This window comes from Astyanax mexicanus, chromosome 19 (genome assembly GCF_023375975.1).
Source record: "Astyanax mexicanus isolate ESR-SI-001 chromosome 19, AstMex3_surface, whole genome shotgun sequence".
Taxonomy (NCBI): Eukaryota; Metazoa; Chordata; class Actinopteri; order Characiformes; family Acestrorhamphidae; genus Astyanax; species Astyanax mexicanus.
The window spans coordinates 15,026,607-15,046,002 of record NC_064426.1 but is presented as its reverse complement, the minus strand read 5'-3'; the positions used below and the strand labels follow the sequence as shown (position 1 = coordinate 15,046,002).

Below are 19,396 nucleotides of genomic sequence, written 5' to 3'. Positions count from 1 at the left end.
GCCACTGGTGTAGCTGCATAAGAACAGAGATTACAGGTCTTTGTAAAGTAAATCCACAGATAACCAGTGAATTAAGAATAAACATATACTATTCTCACCACCACATGCTTTCACAGGTTTGATGTAGAAGTTTTAAAAGGGCAGCCACATTTCACATTGCATGAGGACGTTATTGCCTCGTTTGCGCTTGAAAACAAAGAACTGGCTTAGATATGGCCAAGGATTTCCTTCGCTTCCCGATACCTCTCCTCCTACGAAATTCAACTTCTCTGCTTGGCAATCCTCAATCTTCTGCATTGCTCTCCATTTCTTGCTCGTCTGTCTCGACATCGGCCATCTTCCAAAGATAAGCTAAAGTGAAAATTCCACCTGCGAGCATCCGTGCGCTGGCACATACGCGCCAATTTATTTATTTATTTTTTAAATCAGACAATTTGTTTTTTTTCCCAGCTTTTCATTTTTCACTCAAATTAAAATGACCTATTTTAAAAACTACTTTAAAATGACAAATTACTTATTAAATTTACTCAATTACAGTAATGTGAGTAAATGTAATTCATTACTTTCCACCTCTGATATTAGGGTGCCCAAATTTATGCACCTGCCTAATTTTGTTTGAATAATTAAAGAAGCACACTTTCTGTTAATCCTATAAACTTCATTTCACTTCTCAAATATCAAACACATATCACATGTGTGCGTCTGCTATGTGATATATTTAACTGAAATTGCTGACCAATTTTAACCAATGATTTATAAAGAAAAATCCTAAAAAAAAAAAAAGCTCAGGGGTGGCCGAACATTTTCATTCCACTGTATGTATCAGACTAATTAATTACCTATTTGATTAAAAGATCAGTGTAACAAAAGTTATAACACTATTGTGTCACTTATGGTTATTAAGCATATTACATATTACATGTCATGTTACAAAAATGATATTATGAAATTGGGTCATGTTACTTTTACTTACGACGGTAAAGAACATATGAATACAAATTCATTTGTTACTTTTACACAAATGAAAGTCTACATGCGGTAATACTAAGAATCGAAAATGAAAGTACTATGCTTTATTATGCTCTAACGTCATATTTTCACTTTTGTTTCAGGGCTCTTGCTTAATGATCATAAAACAGTCATACGAAAGTACAGTAGATTTACTTGAACTCAAGTACATGACTCATAACAGATATCGAATAATTCATAGTACTTTCTATATTTAAATAATTGGTTGTAAATTGTAATATAAATCTATTGTTTCCTGGTTAACTCAGATGGGATACTGGATACATGATATTTATTACTGTATCATGAGGATTCTGAATAATTCATGGTGGATATTGATTTGTTTGCAGACTCCTCTTCTTGCTGATGGACTGAAGTAGAAGTGAAAGTGTTATGATTTGCTAAAATTCAGTACAGAACAAATCTATTAATGTTTTACTAAAGAATCTGCTACTGAGTGACTGAACCAGTTACATCACTGTTCCCTCAGTTTAAACCCACCACCTTCAAAACTCTCTCCCCTACTATCCTGCCATGTGTGTGTGTGCGTGTGTGTGTGTAACTGGACCTGAAAGCATGTGTGAGCAGGGTGTGGGTGTGGCTTTGGCTGTGTCTGTGGTGTTGTGGCCTCTGGCACATGTGTACGAGAGAGAGAGAGAGAGAGAGGTGGGTCTAAGAGCCGAACCCTGCGCCCACCTTCAGAAGGAGGAGAGAGTGAGTCTTAAACAGAGGAGCAGCACCAACCTGAGCATAAACACAGAGAGAAAGAGAAAGAGAGTGAGAGAGAGAGAGAGAGAGAGAGAGAGAGAGAGAGAGAGAGAGAGAGAGAGTGTGAAAGAGAGTCTCACAAGTCAGCCAACTGATTCAGACTGAGACTAAATAAACAAGCTGAGGTTTAGAGGATTCGGGGAGCTGTGGAGGAGGAAAAGCGTGTGAGTTGTAGCAGAAATCTGTGTAAAGTGGAGAAAAAAGAAGACGCCGGAGGAGAACAGAAGGAGTCTGGATGGATGAGCTCTGCTCCCTCAGTGACCTGGGCCCTCTGTGGGTGAGTAACAGAGCGAGATAGCTGCAGATAGAGCGAGAAACATAAATATTAACATTTAGGTACCAGTTTAAAATGAGGCTTATTTATAAAGGAGTTTATTAACCTCATTAATTGTGGCCTGTCATTTGCCAAATGGTGATTTCTCATTCATTTATACTGTCAAATCTCAGATCTCTCTGCATGCTTATCTTACTTTGTCTTTTCCATCTCTTATCTGTTATAACTCCTTATTAACAGGTTTTAAAATATTTACAACCTAATTAATAACAATTTATAAATTCCTTTATAAACCTTTTGTTTTTAAAGTGCCAACAACATTTATATACTGTACACAATAAATCACTGCATCTGTTAAATAGTTATGTAGTGGATACTGACAATATTGAATTAATTCCAATGAAAACTAAATAATTAATGGCAGGTCTTAAAAATGCATGTTCAGTTCTGAATGATTCATAGTAGATACTGATACTCTTACACTATACTCTGAGACTACATACTGTACTCTTACGCTACTCACTATACTCTAAGACTACACACTGCACTCTTACACCACACACTATACTCTTACACTACACAGTATACTCTGAGACTACACACTGTACTCTTACACTATACTCTGAGACTACACACTGTACTCTTACACCACACACTATACTCTTACACTACACAGTATACTCTGAGACTACACACTGTACTCTTACACTATACTCTGAGACTTCACACTGTACTCTTACACTATACTCTGAGACTACACACTGTACTCTTACACTATACTCTGAGACTTCACACTGTACTCTTACACTATACTCTGAGACTTCACACTGTACTCTTACACTATACTCTGAGACTTCACACTGTACTCTTACACTATACTCTAAGACTACACACGTAAAGTGCCTGTTCTTAACCAAATTTTACTGTGGTGGAGGATGATTTGAACTTCTCAAAAGATTGAATGTTTTTCTAAATCAATTGGTTCATTTGATTCAGTCTCCCACATTTGCCATCACTAGTTTTGGCCACTCTGGATTGTTCACCTGGATTTCTTTGAATCTCCTGATATTGGACTCATTGCTCGGTTTGTGTTTTATGATTCTGTTTACACTTCTCTAATTTAGGTTTCCTGTCTGTTGTTTATGAACTGCTCTATTAAACTTAACATTTGCCCTGAGACTGACGTGTTTGTTAAGCGTGACATTTTGATATTTTCTTTTGTTATCCACAAATGATGTGAACACACAGTACCTGTCCTAGCCCTCCCAGGGCCCTGAGCAAACTTACCTAAACCACATCTACACACCTAATCTACATTTTCTGCCAAAGGAATGTTAAACTTTTGCACACACCCCTTAATTTCGTTTATTACCAGCTTATTAACATTATGTTCCCCCAGCAACTATCCTGTTTTGTTCATCTAAATCTTTACTGTTTAGCTTTTTTTTTTTTTTTTTTTTTACCACTAACCTCATCATGTTCCTGATAGTTTAAGTGAACCTCATACTGAAAGAACTCAATGCTAGGGACAGCATACCTACAGTGTCTCATTAAAGTGAGTACACCCCAGACATTTTTATAAATATTTTCATAGAACAACACAGAAGATATGACAGTTTTATACAATGTAAAGTAGTCAGTGTGCAGCTTGTATCCTGTATCCTGTGCCCTTAAAATAACTCAACACACAGTCATTAACCATCTAAACCGCAGGCAACAAAAGTGAGTACACCCCTAAGTAAAATTTGCCAGGTTGTATGGCCACCATTATTTTACAGCACTGCCCTAACAGTCTTTGGCATGGGGTTCTCTAGAGCTTTACAGATTACTGGTGGATTCCTCTTTCATGCCTCCATGACAATATCATGGAGCTGGTGGATGTTAGAGACTTCGCACTCCTCTACCTTCCATTTCAGGATGCCCCACAGATGTGGAGAAATGCTTAGCCAGTCCAACACCTTTAGTTTTAGCTTTCTCTGTAAGGCAATTTTCATGTTGAAGGTGTGTTTTGGGTTGTGATCATGTTGGAAACTGCTATGCAGTACAGTTCTTGGAGGTATGGGATCATGCTCTTTTAGAAGCACTCCCATAGACGCAGACCGTAATACTACCACCACCATTCTTGACTACAGACAGCACCTGGGTGCTGCCACACATGCTTACACCATCTGAGCTAAACAAGTTTATCTTGGTCTCATTAGACCACAGAACGTGGTTCCAGGAATACATGCTCTTGGACTGCTTTAGCAAACTGTTTGCTAAAGGCTTTCTTGTGTATCCGCTTCAGAAGAGGCTGCCATTTAGGACAGTGCCATGCAGACAGAATTGATACAGTATGTGACATATGGTCTCAGCACTGCAGGCTGAGCTCCCACTTCTTTAAGCTCTACAGCAAGGCAGCACTCATGTGTCTGTTTTCAAAGCCAACTTCTAAATATTAGGATGAGCACCCAAATCTTTGGTTGACCATGGTCTGTTCTGATTGGAACCTGTCCTGAAAAGCTGCTGTATGACCTTGGCCACCGTGCTGAATCTCAGTTTTAGGGTGTTAGCAGTCTATTTATAGCCTAGGCCAACTTTATTAGAGCAACAATTCTGTTTCTCACATCTTCTTGATTATCCAGCAGCCAGTATGAAGGAATTGTACAGGTTAACAAACCTAATTTTATCTTATATATTTTAGATTCTTCAAAGTAGCGACTCATGCTTAAAGACAGCTTTGCACATCTTAGCTGGATTTTCTCAGTCAGCTTTATGAGGTAGAGTCACCTGGAATGTGAGCTTTCAGTTAACAGCTGTACTAAACTCGTCAAGAGTTAATTACTTGAATTTCTTGCCTCTTAATATGTTTGAGCGCATCAGTTGTAAAGTTGTGAAGAGGTAGAGTTGGTATACAGTGAATATCTCTATTTGAGTAATGTTCTAATGCATATTATGGCAAGAACTACTCAATTAAGTAAAGAAAAGTAAAAATTACTTTAAGAAATGAAGGTCAGTCAAGAACCTGTTTTGTCGCAAAAAAAGACCATCAAAAATGTTCTGATGATGAAACTGGCACTCATTTGGACCGTTCCAGGAAAGAAAGTGCAAGAATGCCCTCTGTTGCACAGGATAGGTAAATCAGACTGATCAGCCTCAGAAACCACAAAATAACTCCAGATAAGAGCACCTAAATGCTTGTGATTATAATATTGAACAAAATAAGCTGTAACGTTAAAAGATGGCTCTAGTAACTCTGGCCGGAAAACAAGATGCAGTCATTTTAGTGTGGGAGGTTTCAGGGCTAAATTGGAGCAGCCTTGTGGCCAATCTTCATTAATTGCGCATTGCACCAGTAAGAGTGTGAAGGTTCAGTTAGCAGGAGAAGAGCACAGATTTGCTCAAAATATTGCAATGCACACAACATTATGGGTGATATACCAGAGCTCAAAAGAGGACAAATTGTTGGTGCACGTCTTGCTGGAGCATCTGTGACCAAGACAGCAAGTCTTTGTAATGTATAAAGAGCCACGGTATCCAGGGTAATGTCAGCATACCACCAAGAAGGACGAACCACATCCAACAGGATTAACTGTGGATGCTGTAAGAGAAAGCTGTCTAAAAGGGATGTTTGGATTGTATCCAAAAAACATAAAACCACGGCTGCCCAAATCACGTCAGAATTCAATGTGCACCTCAACTCTCCTTTTTTCACCAGAACTGTCCGTCGGATAAAAATTATTTGAGTGCATCGTAGAGGCCTACCTAGCAATCAGCTGTCTCTCACCTAGAGGTACACTACCCAAAAATGGCCTCTGAGAGTCTTTTCATAGGGCAGGAAGGGGAGCAATTTCATACCATCTAGTGGCAAGACCCAGTTTATTTATGTTAGGGCTGTGTAGGTTGCCACACACTCTCTACATTTAATAGGTTTAAATCATTATTAAGACAAGAGCTTCATACCAAATTGGAAAGTTTGTAGATTTAAATACATTCCAGAAACCTTTGATGGGCCATGTAGGATTACACCACTTGAGTCTTCCCTGCAGCAGAACATTTTGCAATGTGGGTCAAAGGTGGAGGCTGCAGTGAAAGTCTAAAAATGGTACAGCCTGTGCAGCGTGATGTCATTGATCGAGCCCTTTTATCTGTGTTGTGTTTTTTTTTATTGTTGTCATTTCTGAGAAGTGTCATGAGGTTTCTGCAGGTCATTGAAACAGCATGAGTTAAAAGTGCAGAGCAGTAAAGGCTGTGGTGGACTCTGGTGGACTCTTTAGGCTTTTCAAATCAAAACATGTTCTTAGAAGCTTAAAAAAAGCATCAGGCCACAAACTGGACTTCTGCACCCTGACAAACAAACACACTGCCCTAATTCTCTTTAGTATTCTCTAATAGTCTTTCAGGTGTGGTTTCTGAGACTGTATGACACACTGTCCTCTATAAACATGGACTATAGTTTGTGAGAAACTGATCTTTACACCTGTTTTATCACACGTCTGTTTTGTGTAAAATTTAGATATTGAATATTTACAAACATTTCTCAACTATTTTAAATCAAAGTGAACATTTGTGGCCACATATACACTCAAACTGAGATCTTTGAGTTGAATCAACTTATGATAACTGAATTTAGTCTGTAGCGATTGACTGCTTCTTTTCTTTTGTTTTTTGGCACAACCTATTTGCCTACTAGGTGTCTTCCCTATTGTTTGACATTAACCATCAGTATGTAGTGATTTCCACTAAGCAACCTTAGGTAAACTTGTAAAAACATGTATTGTGATTAACTGCCTCCTCTTAATGCTGTAGGCTGTAAGAACCAGCATCATTTTCTGAGTTACTCAATTTGGCCAAGACCAAATATACTTTAAAGTACACATGGTGTGCGCGTCAAAGTTATGATTATTATGGAATTATGTTTATTAATTTATTTTTTGACAAAAGTATAAAGTAAATAAGTACATAAATATACAATTATAAGACTTAGGTCCAACTGTACACTGTAAAAATGAGGAAATAAAGATTCCCTCAAAAAGTATAGGCTTGGCTACTGGGATGCTACCACAAGAAAAGCAGTCTGGATAGCAGATGACCAAGGACTTGAGACTTGACTCAGACTCCTGACCAAGGACTTGAGACTTGACTCAGACTCATGACCAAAGACTTGAGACTTGACTTGGGCCAATGCCCAAAGACTTGAGACTCGACTCGGACTCGTGCCCGAAGATTTGAGACTCAACTTGGACTCATGACCAAAGACTTGAGACTCGACTCTGACTCCTGCCCAAAGACTTGTGACTCGACTCACACTCGTGCCCAAACACTCGAGACTCGGACTCTTGCCCAAAGACTTGAGACTCAGGAATAGGATTCATGCCCAAAGACTTTAGACTCAACTTGGACTTGTGCCTAAGGACTTGAGACTCGACTCGGACTCGTGCCCAAAGACTTTAGATTCAACTCGGACTCGTACCTAAGGACTTGAGACTCGACTCAGACTCACGCCCAAAGACATGAGACTCGACTCGGACTCGTGCCCAAAGACAACAAGGGAACAAACCACAAAAATGTACAAATTTGTTTACTGATTTGGACCAGATGAAACCAGATGTGTATGAAAACTACTGTTTAACAAAATCCATCTGTGCTGTCTAGATGAATGTGTCAGAATCTTCTCCAAAGCTTCAGAACAGGTGTTTTTTAGTGTGCAGTGGTCAGTACCAGTACCAACCAAGTTCATGTCCCAGTGGGGCAGACCTGTATTGACAGCACAATGGGGGAATAACACAATATTAGGTGGGTTTTTGTTTATTTTATGGCATATCAAATATTAGTAAATTATTCAAAACAAGAGTGGGTTCACAGCGTTCACCGAACTGTTGTTCTAATTGGAGGCTTTGCTTGGGAAATCTGTTGCTGGGTGTCCTCACTCACCTTAAACCTCAGCACTAAGCAAACAGTCGTACAGAGAGAGCTAGTGTGTCAGTAGTTTATGGCCTCCTCATTCTGTGTCTGCTCTCTTTCATATGAAGTGAACCATGTGACTAATAATATAACACTGAAGTCTAGCCAGCTCTCACACTGACACACCACCCAACAGTTTTAATCCTGCATGTAGTATTTCTCAGAATTCTGCAGTTTACTCACAGAGAAGAAAATTATTATTTGATCCCTTGCTGCCTTTGTAAGTTTGCCCACTGACAAAGACATAAACACTCTATCATTTTAAAGGGTAGGTTCATTTTAACAGTGAAAGGTAGAATATCAAAAAATATAATCCAGAAAATCACATTGTATAAAGTATATACCTTTATTTGCAATTTGCAGAGAGAAATAAGTATTTGCTCTCTCTGGCAAACAAGACTTAATACTTGGTGACACAAGCCTTGATGGCAAGCACAGCATTCAAATGTTTTTTTTGTAGTTGATGATGAGGTTTGCACACATGTCAGGAGGAAATTTAATCCACTCCTCTTTGCAGATCATTTCTAAATCATTAAGAATTTAAGGCTGTCGCTTGGCAACTGAGAGCTATAGTTCTCTCTGTAAGTTTTCTATGGGATTAAAGTCTGAAGACTGGCTGAGCCACTTCATGACCTTAATGTACTTCTTTTTAAGCCACTCCTTTGTGGCCTTGGCTGTATGTTTTGGGTCATTGTCGTGCTGGAAGACCCAGCCACATCCCATTCTTAATGTCCTGGTGGACAGAAGGAGGTTGTCACTTAGAATTTTACGTTACATGTCTCCATCCATTCTCCTATTGATGTGGTGAAGTAGTCCTGTGCCCTTAGCAGAGAAACACCATCAAAACATAATGTTCCCACCTCCATGCTTGACAGTTTTCTTCCTCCAAACTGGACAAGTTGAGTAAAGAACAAAGAGCTCATTTTTTGTCTCATCTGAGCACAGCACTGTTTCCCAATCACTCTCAGAATCATCCAGGTGTTCAGTGGCAAACTTCAGACGGTCTGCACATGTGCTTTCTTGAGCAGGGGGATCTTGCGGCCACTACAGGATTTTAATCCATTACAGCATATTGTGTTACCAATGGTTTTCTTGGTGACTGTGGTCCCAGCTACCTTGAGATCATTAACAGGTTCCCCCGCATAGTTACAGGCTAATCTCTCACATTGCTTATAATCAAGGATAACTTACAAGGTGAGATTTTGCATGGAGCTCCAGGTTGATGTTGATTGACTATTGCACCAACAGTTTTCTCCTTCTCACCCAGCATCTTACTTACTTATGTAGCCCATTACAGCCTTGTGCAGGTCTATGGTGTTGTCCCTGACACCTTAGAAAGCTCCTTGGTCTTGGTCATGTTTTATAGGTTAGTGTCTGACTGATTAAGTGAGACAGTTGTCTTTAATACAGGTAAAAATTGATTGAGTTGATTAGGAGCATCTATCTGGTCTGTTGGAGCCAGAGCTCTTAATAGTTGGTAGAAGATGTTCTTAGATTTTTATTAAAGTACACATTAGTAAAATACATAAAGTAACATTCTGGTATTGTTGCTGCAGTCAGTACCCTCTCAAAATAACCAGAAAAGCAGGAAAAATGAGCCGTGGATACAGTTGCTTCAGGACAAGAACGTTTGTTTGGCGAATTTGAACTAACCTAGGGTACTGTGCCTGAAGTTGCTGCTGCTGGTATAAAACCCACAATAGCAGCACTACTATGGAGACGAAATTAATCTGTTCATTCATTTTATCCTTATCCTGGAAAAGCTTTCCACCAAATGAAACACCGGCTGAATAATCAACATGTCAACGTCAAACGCATGTCCTTCTAAAACCAATCAGCGTCAAGTTAAGGAAAGCACATCGATACGTAAGTGATGACGAAAGGATGTAGGAGTATCACACAAAGGTCTTTGGTGCGCTACCTAAACTGCAGTGTGAAAACAAAAATAAGCGGACCAAATATATACAATGTAGCAAACACATGAACCTTGGTTCGGACCACGGTCCGGACTTTCATGTGTGAAAGCACTCTTAAATAAAGGTGTCGTTAATCTGCCTATAGTGATGCTACAATAAGTTGAATGTCATTTAAGTTCATAGATTTTGAAAAGTGTTACAAAAATGTACAGTTTCTTAAACCAAGTGTAGTTGATCACCTGAAAACTGAAGCTGTTTGATGATGCATAATGTCTTTAACGAGTAATAGACGCCATGAAATAATCAAATGTAGGCATCAGCATACTGTATGTCCAGTCAGCAGACAGTTTGCACATGCTAGCTGGAATGAATACAGATATTTCAGCTGAGAGTTTGTTAAATATTGGCACAGTATCACAGGGTCTGGGTCATGGGCCTCCAGGCCAGTGTGTGTGTATACATGTGTGACCTAGTGCTGGATTACTCAACAGCTCTAGAAGCTGGTTCAGCAACTTTTAGCGACTGTAAGTTCCAGTAAATAACTCATTTCACTCCACAGTCTGTTTAGCTTTCATAATCACACTCCCCATCATGCCTGCAATCAGTGGAGTGATTCAGACTATAAGCTTTTTATTATTTGTGTGGTATTTCAGACTGTGTTTGATCAATGTTCAGTGTTTTCACTCTCAGCATGATTCAGCATGAAGACTGAACTGCTTTTGATGTCTGGGTCTGTAATAGTGACGTTCTGCTTGGCTGTATTTGATCACGAGGACACAAAGACAAATAAACAGGTCTTATCTTGTGCCATCAAACTGTGTTAATTCGCTAACATTTTATTCAGTTAAAATAATTTAATTATTTGCTTATTTAATGATTTAGTATCTACTTTGTATTTATTCAATATCCATTTATTCAGTATGTAATATGAATTATTCAGCATCCACTATGAATATTTAATGCTGTATTGACAATTAATCATAATATATTTACTAAGACTAATTCAGTATACACTATACATTATTCTGTTTCCATTATGAATTCTTCTGTTTTCACTATGAATTATTCAGTACTCACCATTAACTCACTATATTCACTATCTACTATAAATAATTTAATATTCAATTATTCCATTTTCACTCTCATTTAGACTATATAACAAATAATCATACACTAATTATTACTATAAATAAAATCTGAAATATTTAGTGTGTATTCCAATGATTTATCCAGTCTAAATATTTCAGTGTGTGTTTTAAATCACTCAGTATCCAGTCTGAATTATTCAGTTTGCTTTAAATTACCCAATATCCACTGTGAATTATTTAGTGTGTTTTAAATCAATCAGTGTCCAGTCTGTATTATTCAGTGTGTCATTCAAATCACTCAGTATCCAATCTGAATCATTGCATGTGTTTTTTAAATCACTCAGTATCCAGTCTGAATTATTCTGTGTGTGCTTTAAATCACTCAGTATCCACTATGAATTATTCAGGGTCTATTACACATTGGCTGCTCAAAAAATTAATGTGAAAGGTCTGTAGTTTCTGAGAGGGAAGAGCATTTTTATGAATAAACCACTTCAGGGGAGAATATTAAACAGTGCAGTGTGTAGAGAGGGGTGTGTACAGTATGTTTCCAGTGCAGAGAGAATATTAATCAGTGCAGTGTGTAGAGAAGTGTGTGTACAGTATGTTTCCAGTGCAGAGAGAATATTAATCAGTGCAGTGTGTAGAGAGGGGTGTGTACAGTATGTTTCCAGTGCAGAGAGAATATTAAACAGTGCAGTGTGTAGAGAGGGGTGTGTACAGTATGTTTCCAGTGCAGAGAGAATATTAATCAGTGCAGTGTGTAGAGAGGTGTGTGTACAGTATGTTTCCAGTGCAGAGAGAATATTAATCAGTGCAGTGTGTAGAGAAGTGTGTGTACAGTACGTTTCCAGTGCAGAGAGAATATTAAACAGTGCAGTGTGTAGAGAGGTGAGTGTACAGTATGTTTCCAGTGCAGAGAGAATATTAAACAGTGCAGTGTGTAGAGAGGTGAGTGTACAGTATGTTTCCAGTGCAGAGAGAATATTAAACAGTGCAGTGTGTAGAGACGTGTTTGTGCAGTACATTTCCAGTGCAGGAGAGAAAGTTGTGGGAATGGAAATTGAAAGAGCTTTCTTACAGTAAATGACGTCAGACTGGAAGATCTGATGCCAGCAGCTGTCAGCTGAAATTAACCACAATTTGTAACACTCTTGAGGGCAAATGGTGGATCTTTCCATCCAGACATACGGTTTTATTCATAAAGCAGAAGCAGCCCTGAATCACCCGTTCTGAACTGAGTACCCACTGATTCAGAGCCGCTTCTGATTCACACAGCGGTTCTGATCTGAAGCTCAGGATTACCATCAAAGCTACACTTCACACACCAGTGACGGCTGTATCACACTGTATCACTACATTCTGCTGCTATAAAAACACACAATTCACTCAGAAAGACCCAAAATAGCACTGAACTTTACTGGAAAGCAGTTTTACCACTTTGAGTCTCAACACAAGACCCAGCAGTCTGTTTCTGGAAGCATTGCTACAATATTGAAGCATTATTTCTCAGAATTGTTCGTTTTTCATGTCATGTTACTTAGGTATTGAATTATGTTTCAACATTAAAAAATCATTATATAAAGTACAGCCTAATGTATTGGTACACAATAAGTAATGGATTATGTATTGCTTCTTCTGAAATCAAGGAAACACTAAAATGTCTTAAAAACGTTATTTAATCATAAACAGAGATTCCATGTAAATGAACTGTGTTTACTCAACATGACATGTCATTTTGGAACTTCTCAAAACACATCTAAATTTGGCCAGTCAAATCTTAAAGTAGTAATGCGCACTTAAATAAACGTAAATCTTTCATGTTTGATAAGAAATGTTACTGAAAACCTGTAATTATTATGGAAAGAATAAAACAATAGTCAAGTAAATCTGAGAATAAAATCATAAAATTGGAACTTTCCTGAACTTCATATTAAAATCAATACAAATCAACCAATCCTCCTTTCGTTATGGTTGTCTAGTTTTTATTTTACGTCTATTTTCAAACATGCAGAATTCGGGTTGATTATTGTTACTGATCTGAAAATATTAAGTGGAGTAGAGAGAAAACAGGCAGCTTCTCCAGGTGTCCTGTAGGAGATTTCAAAGAATGTAATTAACTTATTTAACTGCAGAGAATAATGTGTTTGTATCACCTACACCTGTAACCTGTATATGGGTCAAGGCATGTTGAATGAATAGGTTAAATGAATAGATAAATTAGACTCTATGAACATATTGATTATGCCAAATATATTTTAGCACTCCAACTAAGCTTAAACACAGCAGAGTAATTAGTAACTGGCTCTTACAGCTTACAACATTAAGTCTAGGCCAGCACAGTTTAATATCAATTACAAGTGCACACTTAGGGGAAAGAAGCTTGGGTATCTGGGGGGTACCAAGGGGGGAAAGACTACACAGTAATGGTTAGTAAAGAAGGAAAAACGGGCAATATGCAAACAGATGGTGGTAGGAGACAATGGGAAAAGTGTGAGATTTACTCATCAAGGTAGCACTACCCTAACACAAGGCATGTAAATTCATAACCATACCCCGAAAGGTACTCTTAAGCTCCATCAGCGGAAAATTTTAATAATTGTGGACGTGAACATACATTGTAAGTGGAGGTTTGAACATATAAGATTGAGCTTACAAAAAATAATAAAATAGAGCCCTAATAGAGCACAATTGGCCTTGCTCTCTCTGGTTGGGAAGATGGTGCTTTCTCCCTACATCACTCCAAAGGGTGATGTCACTCAGCCTGAGGGGTCTGTGAGCTGATGTATCGGAACCGAGTTGCTGCGCTGTCATCCGAGCGTTCTGTGATGCTACTCAGCAATGCTGCATCAGCAGCAGCTCAAAAAGAGGCGGTGGCTGACTTCACATGTATCGGAGGAAGCATGTGCTAGTCTTCACCCTCTTGGTGTTGGGGTATCACTAGTGATATGGAGAGTCTTAATGAGTGGGTTGGGTAATTGGCCTTGTAAATTGGGAGAAAATGGGATAAAAATAAAATAAAATAAAATAATGTAACAAAAGCTAATTTATTTGAGTTGTAAAAACACAAAGCTTTCATGTTTAGATGCAAACTGTAATTGATATTTGAGTGTTTAAAAAAAAAGTATTTATCCTGCTGTTGTAAGTAACAGTCTTAACTGCTCAGTGTAGGTTTTCTACTACTATGTCTTTGAGCTTTGCTCCCACTGCTCCACAGCTCAGTGCTGGGGGACTTTATACCTCTCTAACCCAAGTGCCAACAGGTTCATGTTTATCTGCACCAGAGACTAGACAAGCTGTGTTTGTGCATTTCCACATCTATGTCAGCAATTTAAAATCATCAAACTTAAATCAGCTAAAAGCATTAATAAGAAGGAGCGTACTCAAACATTTGATCATCCCGTTTTAAGAAACAACGTTAACCACGTCTTCCCTTAGAGGCAGTTTTAAAAAGCAGCTTTGTGACTGTTTCTGTGTTTCAGAACTGGAACCTGACTTGGTTCACCCCAAACCCAGACCTGACCGAGTGTTTCCAGCACACAGTACTGGTGTGGTTTCCCTGCTTCTACCTCTGGCTCTGCGCCCCTTTCTACTTTCTCTACCTCGGATTCCACGACTATGGACGCATATCCGTCTCCAGCCTCTGCGTCACCAAGACGGTGAGTCAGAGCAGTGACCACGAGGAGACGTCCTCCACACTCCCACAAAACACTCCAACTACTGTACCATACACACACTAACACACACACAGTGTGAGGAGCGCAGTCTGAAGGTCACTGTGTATTTTGCTACACTGTAAACAGGGAATGATAGTGAATGTATTCAGGGAAAAAATGGTCAAGGCTATTGGACCTCTGGTAATGTGGTAATCAGGTATAACTGGTCCTCCATACTCTTAAGATTGAGTTGGGAGACACAGAAAACCTTCTAAAAATCACACATATTTGAACAAGTTGTGCGACCTCTGTAAGGTCCTGAAACTGGACAATAGTTCTAGTAGTAAAGCCGACCCTAACCAACTGCAAAACTAGTGAAAAGTCTGTCAGAAAAGATGAGATGAGAAGAGACAAAATGTCAATGGCCTCCACCCATTAAACCATTAATGTCTCATTGTTGCTCCTCTAGTGAACCTGCTGTTACAAACTTTTGTCATATAGCCCACCTTCATTTGCCCCCAGCATTCTGAAATACAGTGGCTGTGACCGAAATGGCTCCCTATTTACTAGTTAGGGCACTATTGAGTATTTCAGACATTTTTCTTTGAGTGTTTGAATCGTAAGGGGGAATTCGAACGTGATTGTGAGGGAACTAAAAACTCCCATAATGCATCATGATTTATAGTAAACATCGCTTCATACTAAGCGAGCTAAATGTGTCCCAAAATGCATTGCGGGTCTCACTACTTAGCAACAGACAGCCGAAGAAACGGAGCGGACAGCGAACCTCCAGGGTTGCCAGATTGTTACAGTGGGATTCAGATAAAACCAATTCACTGGGTAAAACGTGTTTCAAATCCGCCAAAATACTGAGTAAACCACCCAAACAGCTGATGTTCATAACATTAACAATATTACAGGATTTATTCCAACATGATCTTAACTAAAATACCATGAAATATCTTAAATATCATTCATTACAAAAAACGATATTTAATTGAGTTTATCTGCATGTTTATATTACGTGTTTTGAGCATTGTATCATTGGACACACAAACCAAAAAAAAGTAAATACAGTACAAAACAATTATCTTGCAAGCAATGAAAGAAAGAAATTCTCACATTTAATAACGAACAGAAACACAGCTTTAAATTTCCATCAGCAGGACTAAAAGTTCTGTCTCTTGCAGGTTAGATATCTAACTATAACACTGATGAGTTCAATTTACAAACTCTTAACAGTTGGTAATTTTGTTCACCCGTCAAATCACAGCGTTTCCTTCAGACAATTTCAGACACAACTCGACATTTAGCATGAAACCACCCAATCTGGCAACAGTGGGAGCCGGTGTGCGCTGTTAGTTTCAGGTTCTCTTCATGTATATATTTTTTTATCTTTTAAACAGCGTAAATATAACAGGCAGATTAATTACTTCATGATCAGCTCAGAGCTTCACTATCTTTAATTCAGAGCTCAGTTCAGTGTCTTTATGGAGTTTTAAATACGGCTCAATCCCTCTCTCACCTGTGTGTGTTTATGTAACAGGTGCTGGCGCATGATAATGAGAATGAGTTAGTGTCCGAATTCACTAGAGAACTTTAAATTTGAAATTAGTGAACTACATAGTGTCTCCCTAAATAGCGCAACAATAGAGCCAGCCAGTGCTTTTAGCCAATGTTTCCAACAGGATTACAATGCTTGAGATAAAACATGGATTAATTCTTTGGTTAATTTTGTAATCCTGTTGGGGGCATTGGCTAAAAGTGCGGTATTTCCAAATGCTGGGGGTGAAGGGAGGTGGGCTATATTCAGCATGTAAATGCTTAGAGCGGGGGTGTCCAAACTTTTTTTGTTGGGGGCCAGAAGGAGAAATATATTTGAAGTCACAGGCCACAGACTCTGTAATAAAACAAATAATGAAATATACCACTTTAAATAATACATTTTCCTGATTATTTCATTTACTCACCATTTTACTTGACTTACTATCTTTATCTTTGACAGTGTTGTGTAAAAGATTTTTCAAATTGATGTTTAATTTCATGATGTCTCTTAATATAAAACTCACAACAACTTTTAGACTCTTTTGCCCCGTTTTTCTGGGCTAGAAATGTGCACCCTCTCCGCTTTTAGACTCTTTGGCCTGTTTTTCTGCGCTAGAAATGCGCACCCTCTCCGCTTTTAGACTCTGTGCCCTGTTATTCTGCGCTAGAAATGCGCACCCTCTCTGCTTTTAGACTCTTTGGCCTGTTTTTCTGCGCTAGAAATGCGCACCCTCTCCGCTTTTAGACTCTGTGCCCTGTTATTCTGCGCTAGAAATGCGCACCCTCTCTGCTTTTAGACTCTTTGGCCTGTTTTTCTGCGCTATAAATGCGCATTCTCTCCGCTTTTAGACTCTTTTGCCCCGTTTTTCTGCGCTAGAAATGCACACCCTCTCCGCTTTTAGACTCTTTGGCCTGTTATTCTGCGCTAGAAATGCGCACCCTCTCCGCTTTTAGACTCTTTGGCCTGTTATTCTGCGCTAGAAATGCGCACTCTCTCTGACTCTTTGGCCCGTTTCTGACACCAAGCGTTCAAACTTTGAATCTCACATTATAAAAACCTGCTTAACAGCGGGCCAACTTTCATTCTATTTCTAAATAGAATTCGCGGGCCGCTCCAAAAAAGGAAACAGGGCGCAAATGGCCTGCGGGCCGTAGTTTAGACACCCCTGGCTTAGATCATACATCACACATTGTACTAATTGACACACTAATAGCACATCTAACATCTTCCAACACAACGACCCCAAACACTCCTCCAAGATGACCTCTGCTTTGCTATTGCTAATCAAATAGAGGGTAAATGTGCTGGACTGGCCAAGCATGTCTCCAGACCTAAACCAAACCTAGACACTTTCGGCACAATTTAGCCATTTTTACTTAGGGGTGTACTCACCTTTGTTGTCAGCGGTTTAGACATCATTGGCTGTGTGTTGAGTTATTTTAGGGTAACAGCAAATTTACACTAATTTAATACAAGCTGTACACTGTACATATACAATACTTTGCATACTTTACATTGTTTAAAAGTGTCATATCTTCAGTGTTGTCCCATAAAAATATATATTAAAATATTTACAAAAGTGTGAGGGGTGTACTCACTTTTGTGAGATACTAAAACAAAAAAAGCAAAAAGTCTCCTTACCTTCAGACAGCACATAATGTTTTACACACTTTGATCAATTCAGAGTTAAAAAAAAGTTGATACTGTTAGCCTGTTTTGACTGCAGTCCTGTGTAAAGAGGCAGTTTATATAAGAGAAAATTAACGATATATTTTCTGTTCTTCAGGTTCTGGGGTTGAGTCTGGCGTTCTTCAGCCTGTTGGAGTTGGTGTATCTGCTGGTGAGCAGAAGTGGAGAGCTTAATAATCACATGGTCTTCCTTCTCAGCCCTGTCATTCGCAGCCTTACCATGGTAATTGTCACGCCTGGCCCTGTTTCCTGTCTGTCCTCGTGCCTGTGTTGTCCCACGTGACCCGTGCCCCTGTGTTCTGCCTGTGATTTTCCATTACCTCATGTCTCATTTGTAGCTCCACCCCTTCCCCAGGTGTTTCCACTCCCAGTGTGTTTCCTGTTTAGTTAAATAGCTTTCCTCTGTCACCTGTCCTGGTCGGTCTTTGCACTGTCTCCTGTCGTTTGTCTTCCCGTGTTCCCAGAGTTTCTCTCCGTGTTTCTCTCCGTGTTTCTCTCCGTGTCTATCTTAGTTTAATCCTTGTTATTATCCTTGCCCTGTTTAGTTCATAGTCTTGTTTCATTATTCATTTTGTTTTCCTTGTTTAGTCTCCCTATTTGTTTGTAGTATATATTTATCTTCCTGTTTATTCTGTTATTTTCTAGTTCCCTGTGTTTTCCCTAGTTTATTCCCTTGCCCTGTTTTAGTTTATCCCGCCTAGTTTTATAGTCTCCCCGTTTGTTTATCTTTAGTATCTCGTTTGTTTGTTAGTTTTAGCTCGCCTCTGTTTCTTGTTTTTCTTTGTTTCTTGTTTACTTGTCTCTTTGTTTAATAAATTCGCCCTACCTGTGTTTACGTCCGCCTCCTCGTCTCTCTGCCTGGGTCAACCCTGACATAAAGACCGACCATCATGGACGTAGCACAGTGGCATGCAGCTCGAAAGGCGGACCTTGAATATCTCCGGCTCCTCGCCGAGCAAATCCGGGGAGATGACCCTCTTCCAGCGCCTTTCCTTGGGTTGGAGCCCGTCAGCCCAGCTTCAGAGGCGCCCACCGAGACCCACAAGGGAAAAAAGTCTCGGAGGAAACAGGCCCGAAAAGCCCGCAAGGCGCGGGAGGACTCCCTCCGGAGCGGGGAAAATTTTGGGGGGGCGCTGGGGGTGTGTGCTGTCGGCCTCGGTCCTCGCCCCGAGGAGGACGGGGGTGACTTGGATGCAGGCTGTGAGGAGTCTTCCTACTTCCTCCCGCGGTAGCTGCCGATCCGCGCCCTGTGTCTTTCGCGGTGGCAGCCGAACCGCAGCCCGTGATTCCCGCGGTAGCAGCAGAACCGCGCTCCGAGACCCCCTGCGCGGCGAGCCAGCCGCGGTCAAAGACTTTCCCCGCGCCAGCTTTCACCGGCGAACCAGCGCTCCCCGCGCTACTCACACCTGACTCTGCACGAGAGAGTAGGAATCCAGTCCGGGTTTTTACTTCACCCGCAGCTTCGGGCTCCAGTACTGCAGTGTCGGACCTTTTCATGCCACGCCCCG

The 19,396-nt window shown here is 39.8% G+C and overlaps 1 protein-coding gene across 2 annotated transcripts in view; it reads left to right on the top strand.

Moving 5' to 3' along the window:
- The first annotated feature begins 1,674 nt into the window (after window positions 1-1,674).
- LOC103043664 (multidrug resistance-associated protein 1) overlaps window positions 1,675-19,396 on the top strand; it is a 65,696-nt gene continuing 47,974 nt past the window's right edge. For both annotated transcript variants that reach the window (XM_007235342.4, XM_022665890.2), the window contains exons 1-3: window positions 1,675-2,053; window positions 14,480-14,656; window positions 17,986-18,111. In XM_007235342.4, the coding sequence (XP_007235404.3) occupies window positions 2,012-2,053; window positions 14,480-14,656; window positions 17,986-18,111 (345 nt within the window). In that variant the 5' untranslated portion in view covers window positions 1,675-2,011. The remainder of the gene's footprint in view (window positions 2,054-14,479; window positions 14,657-17,985; window positions 18,112-19,396) is intronic.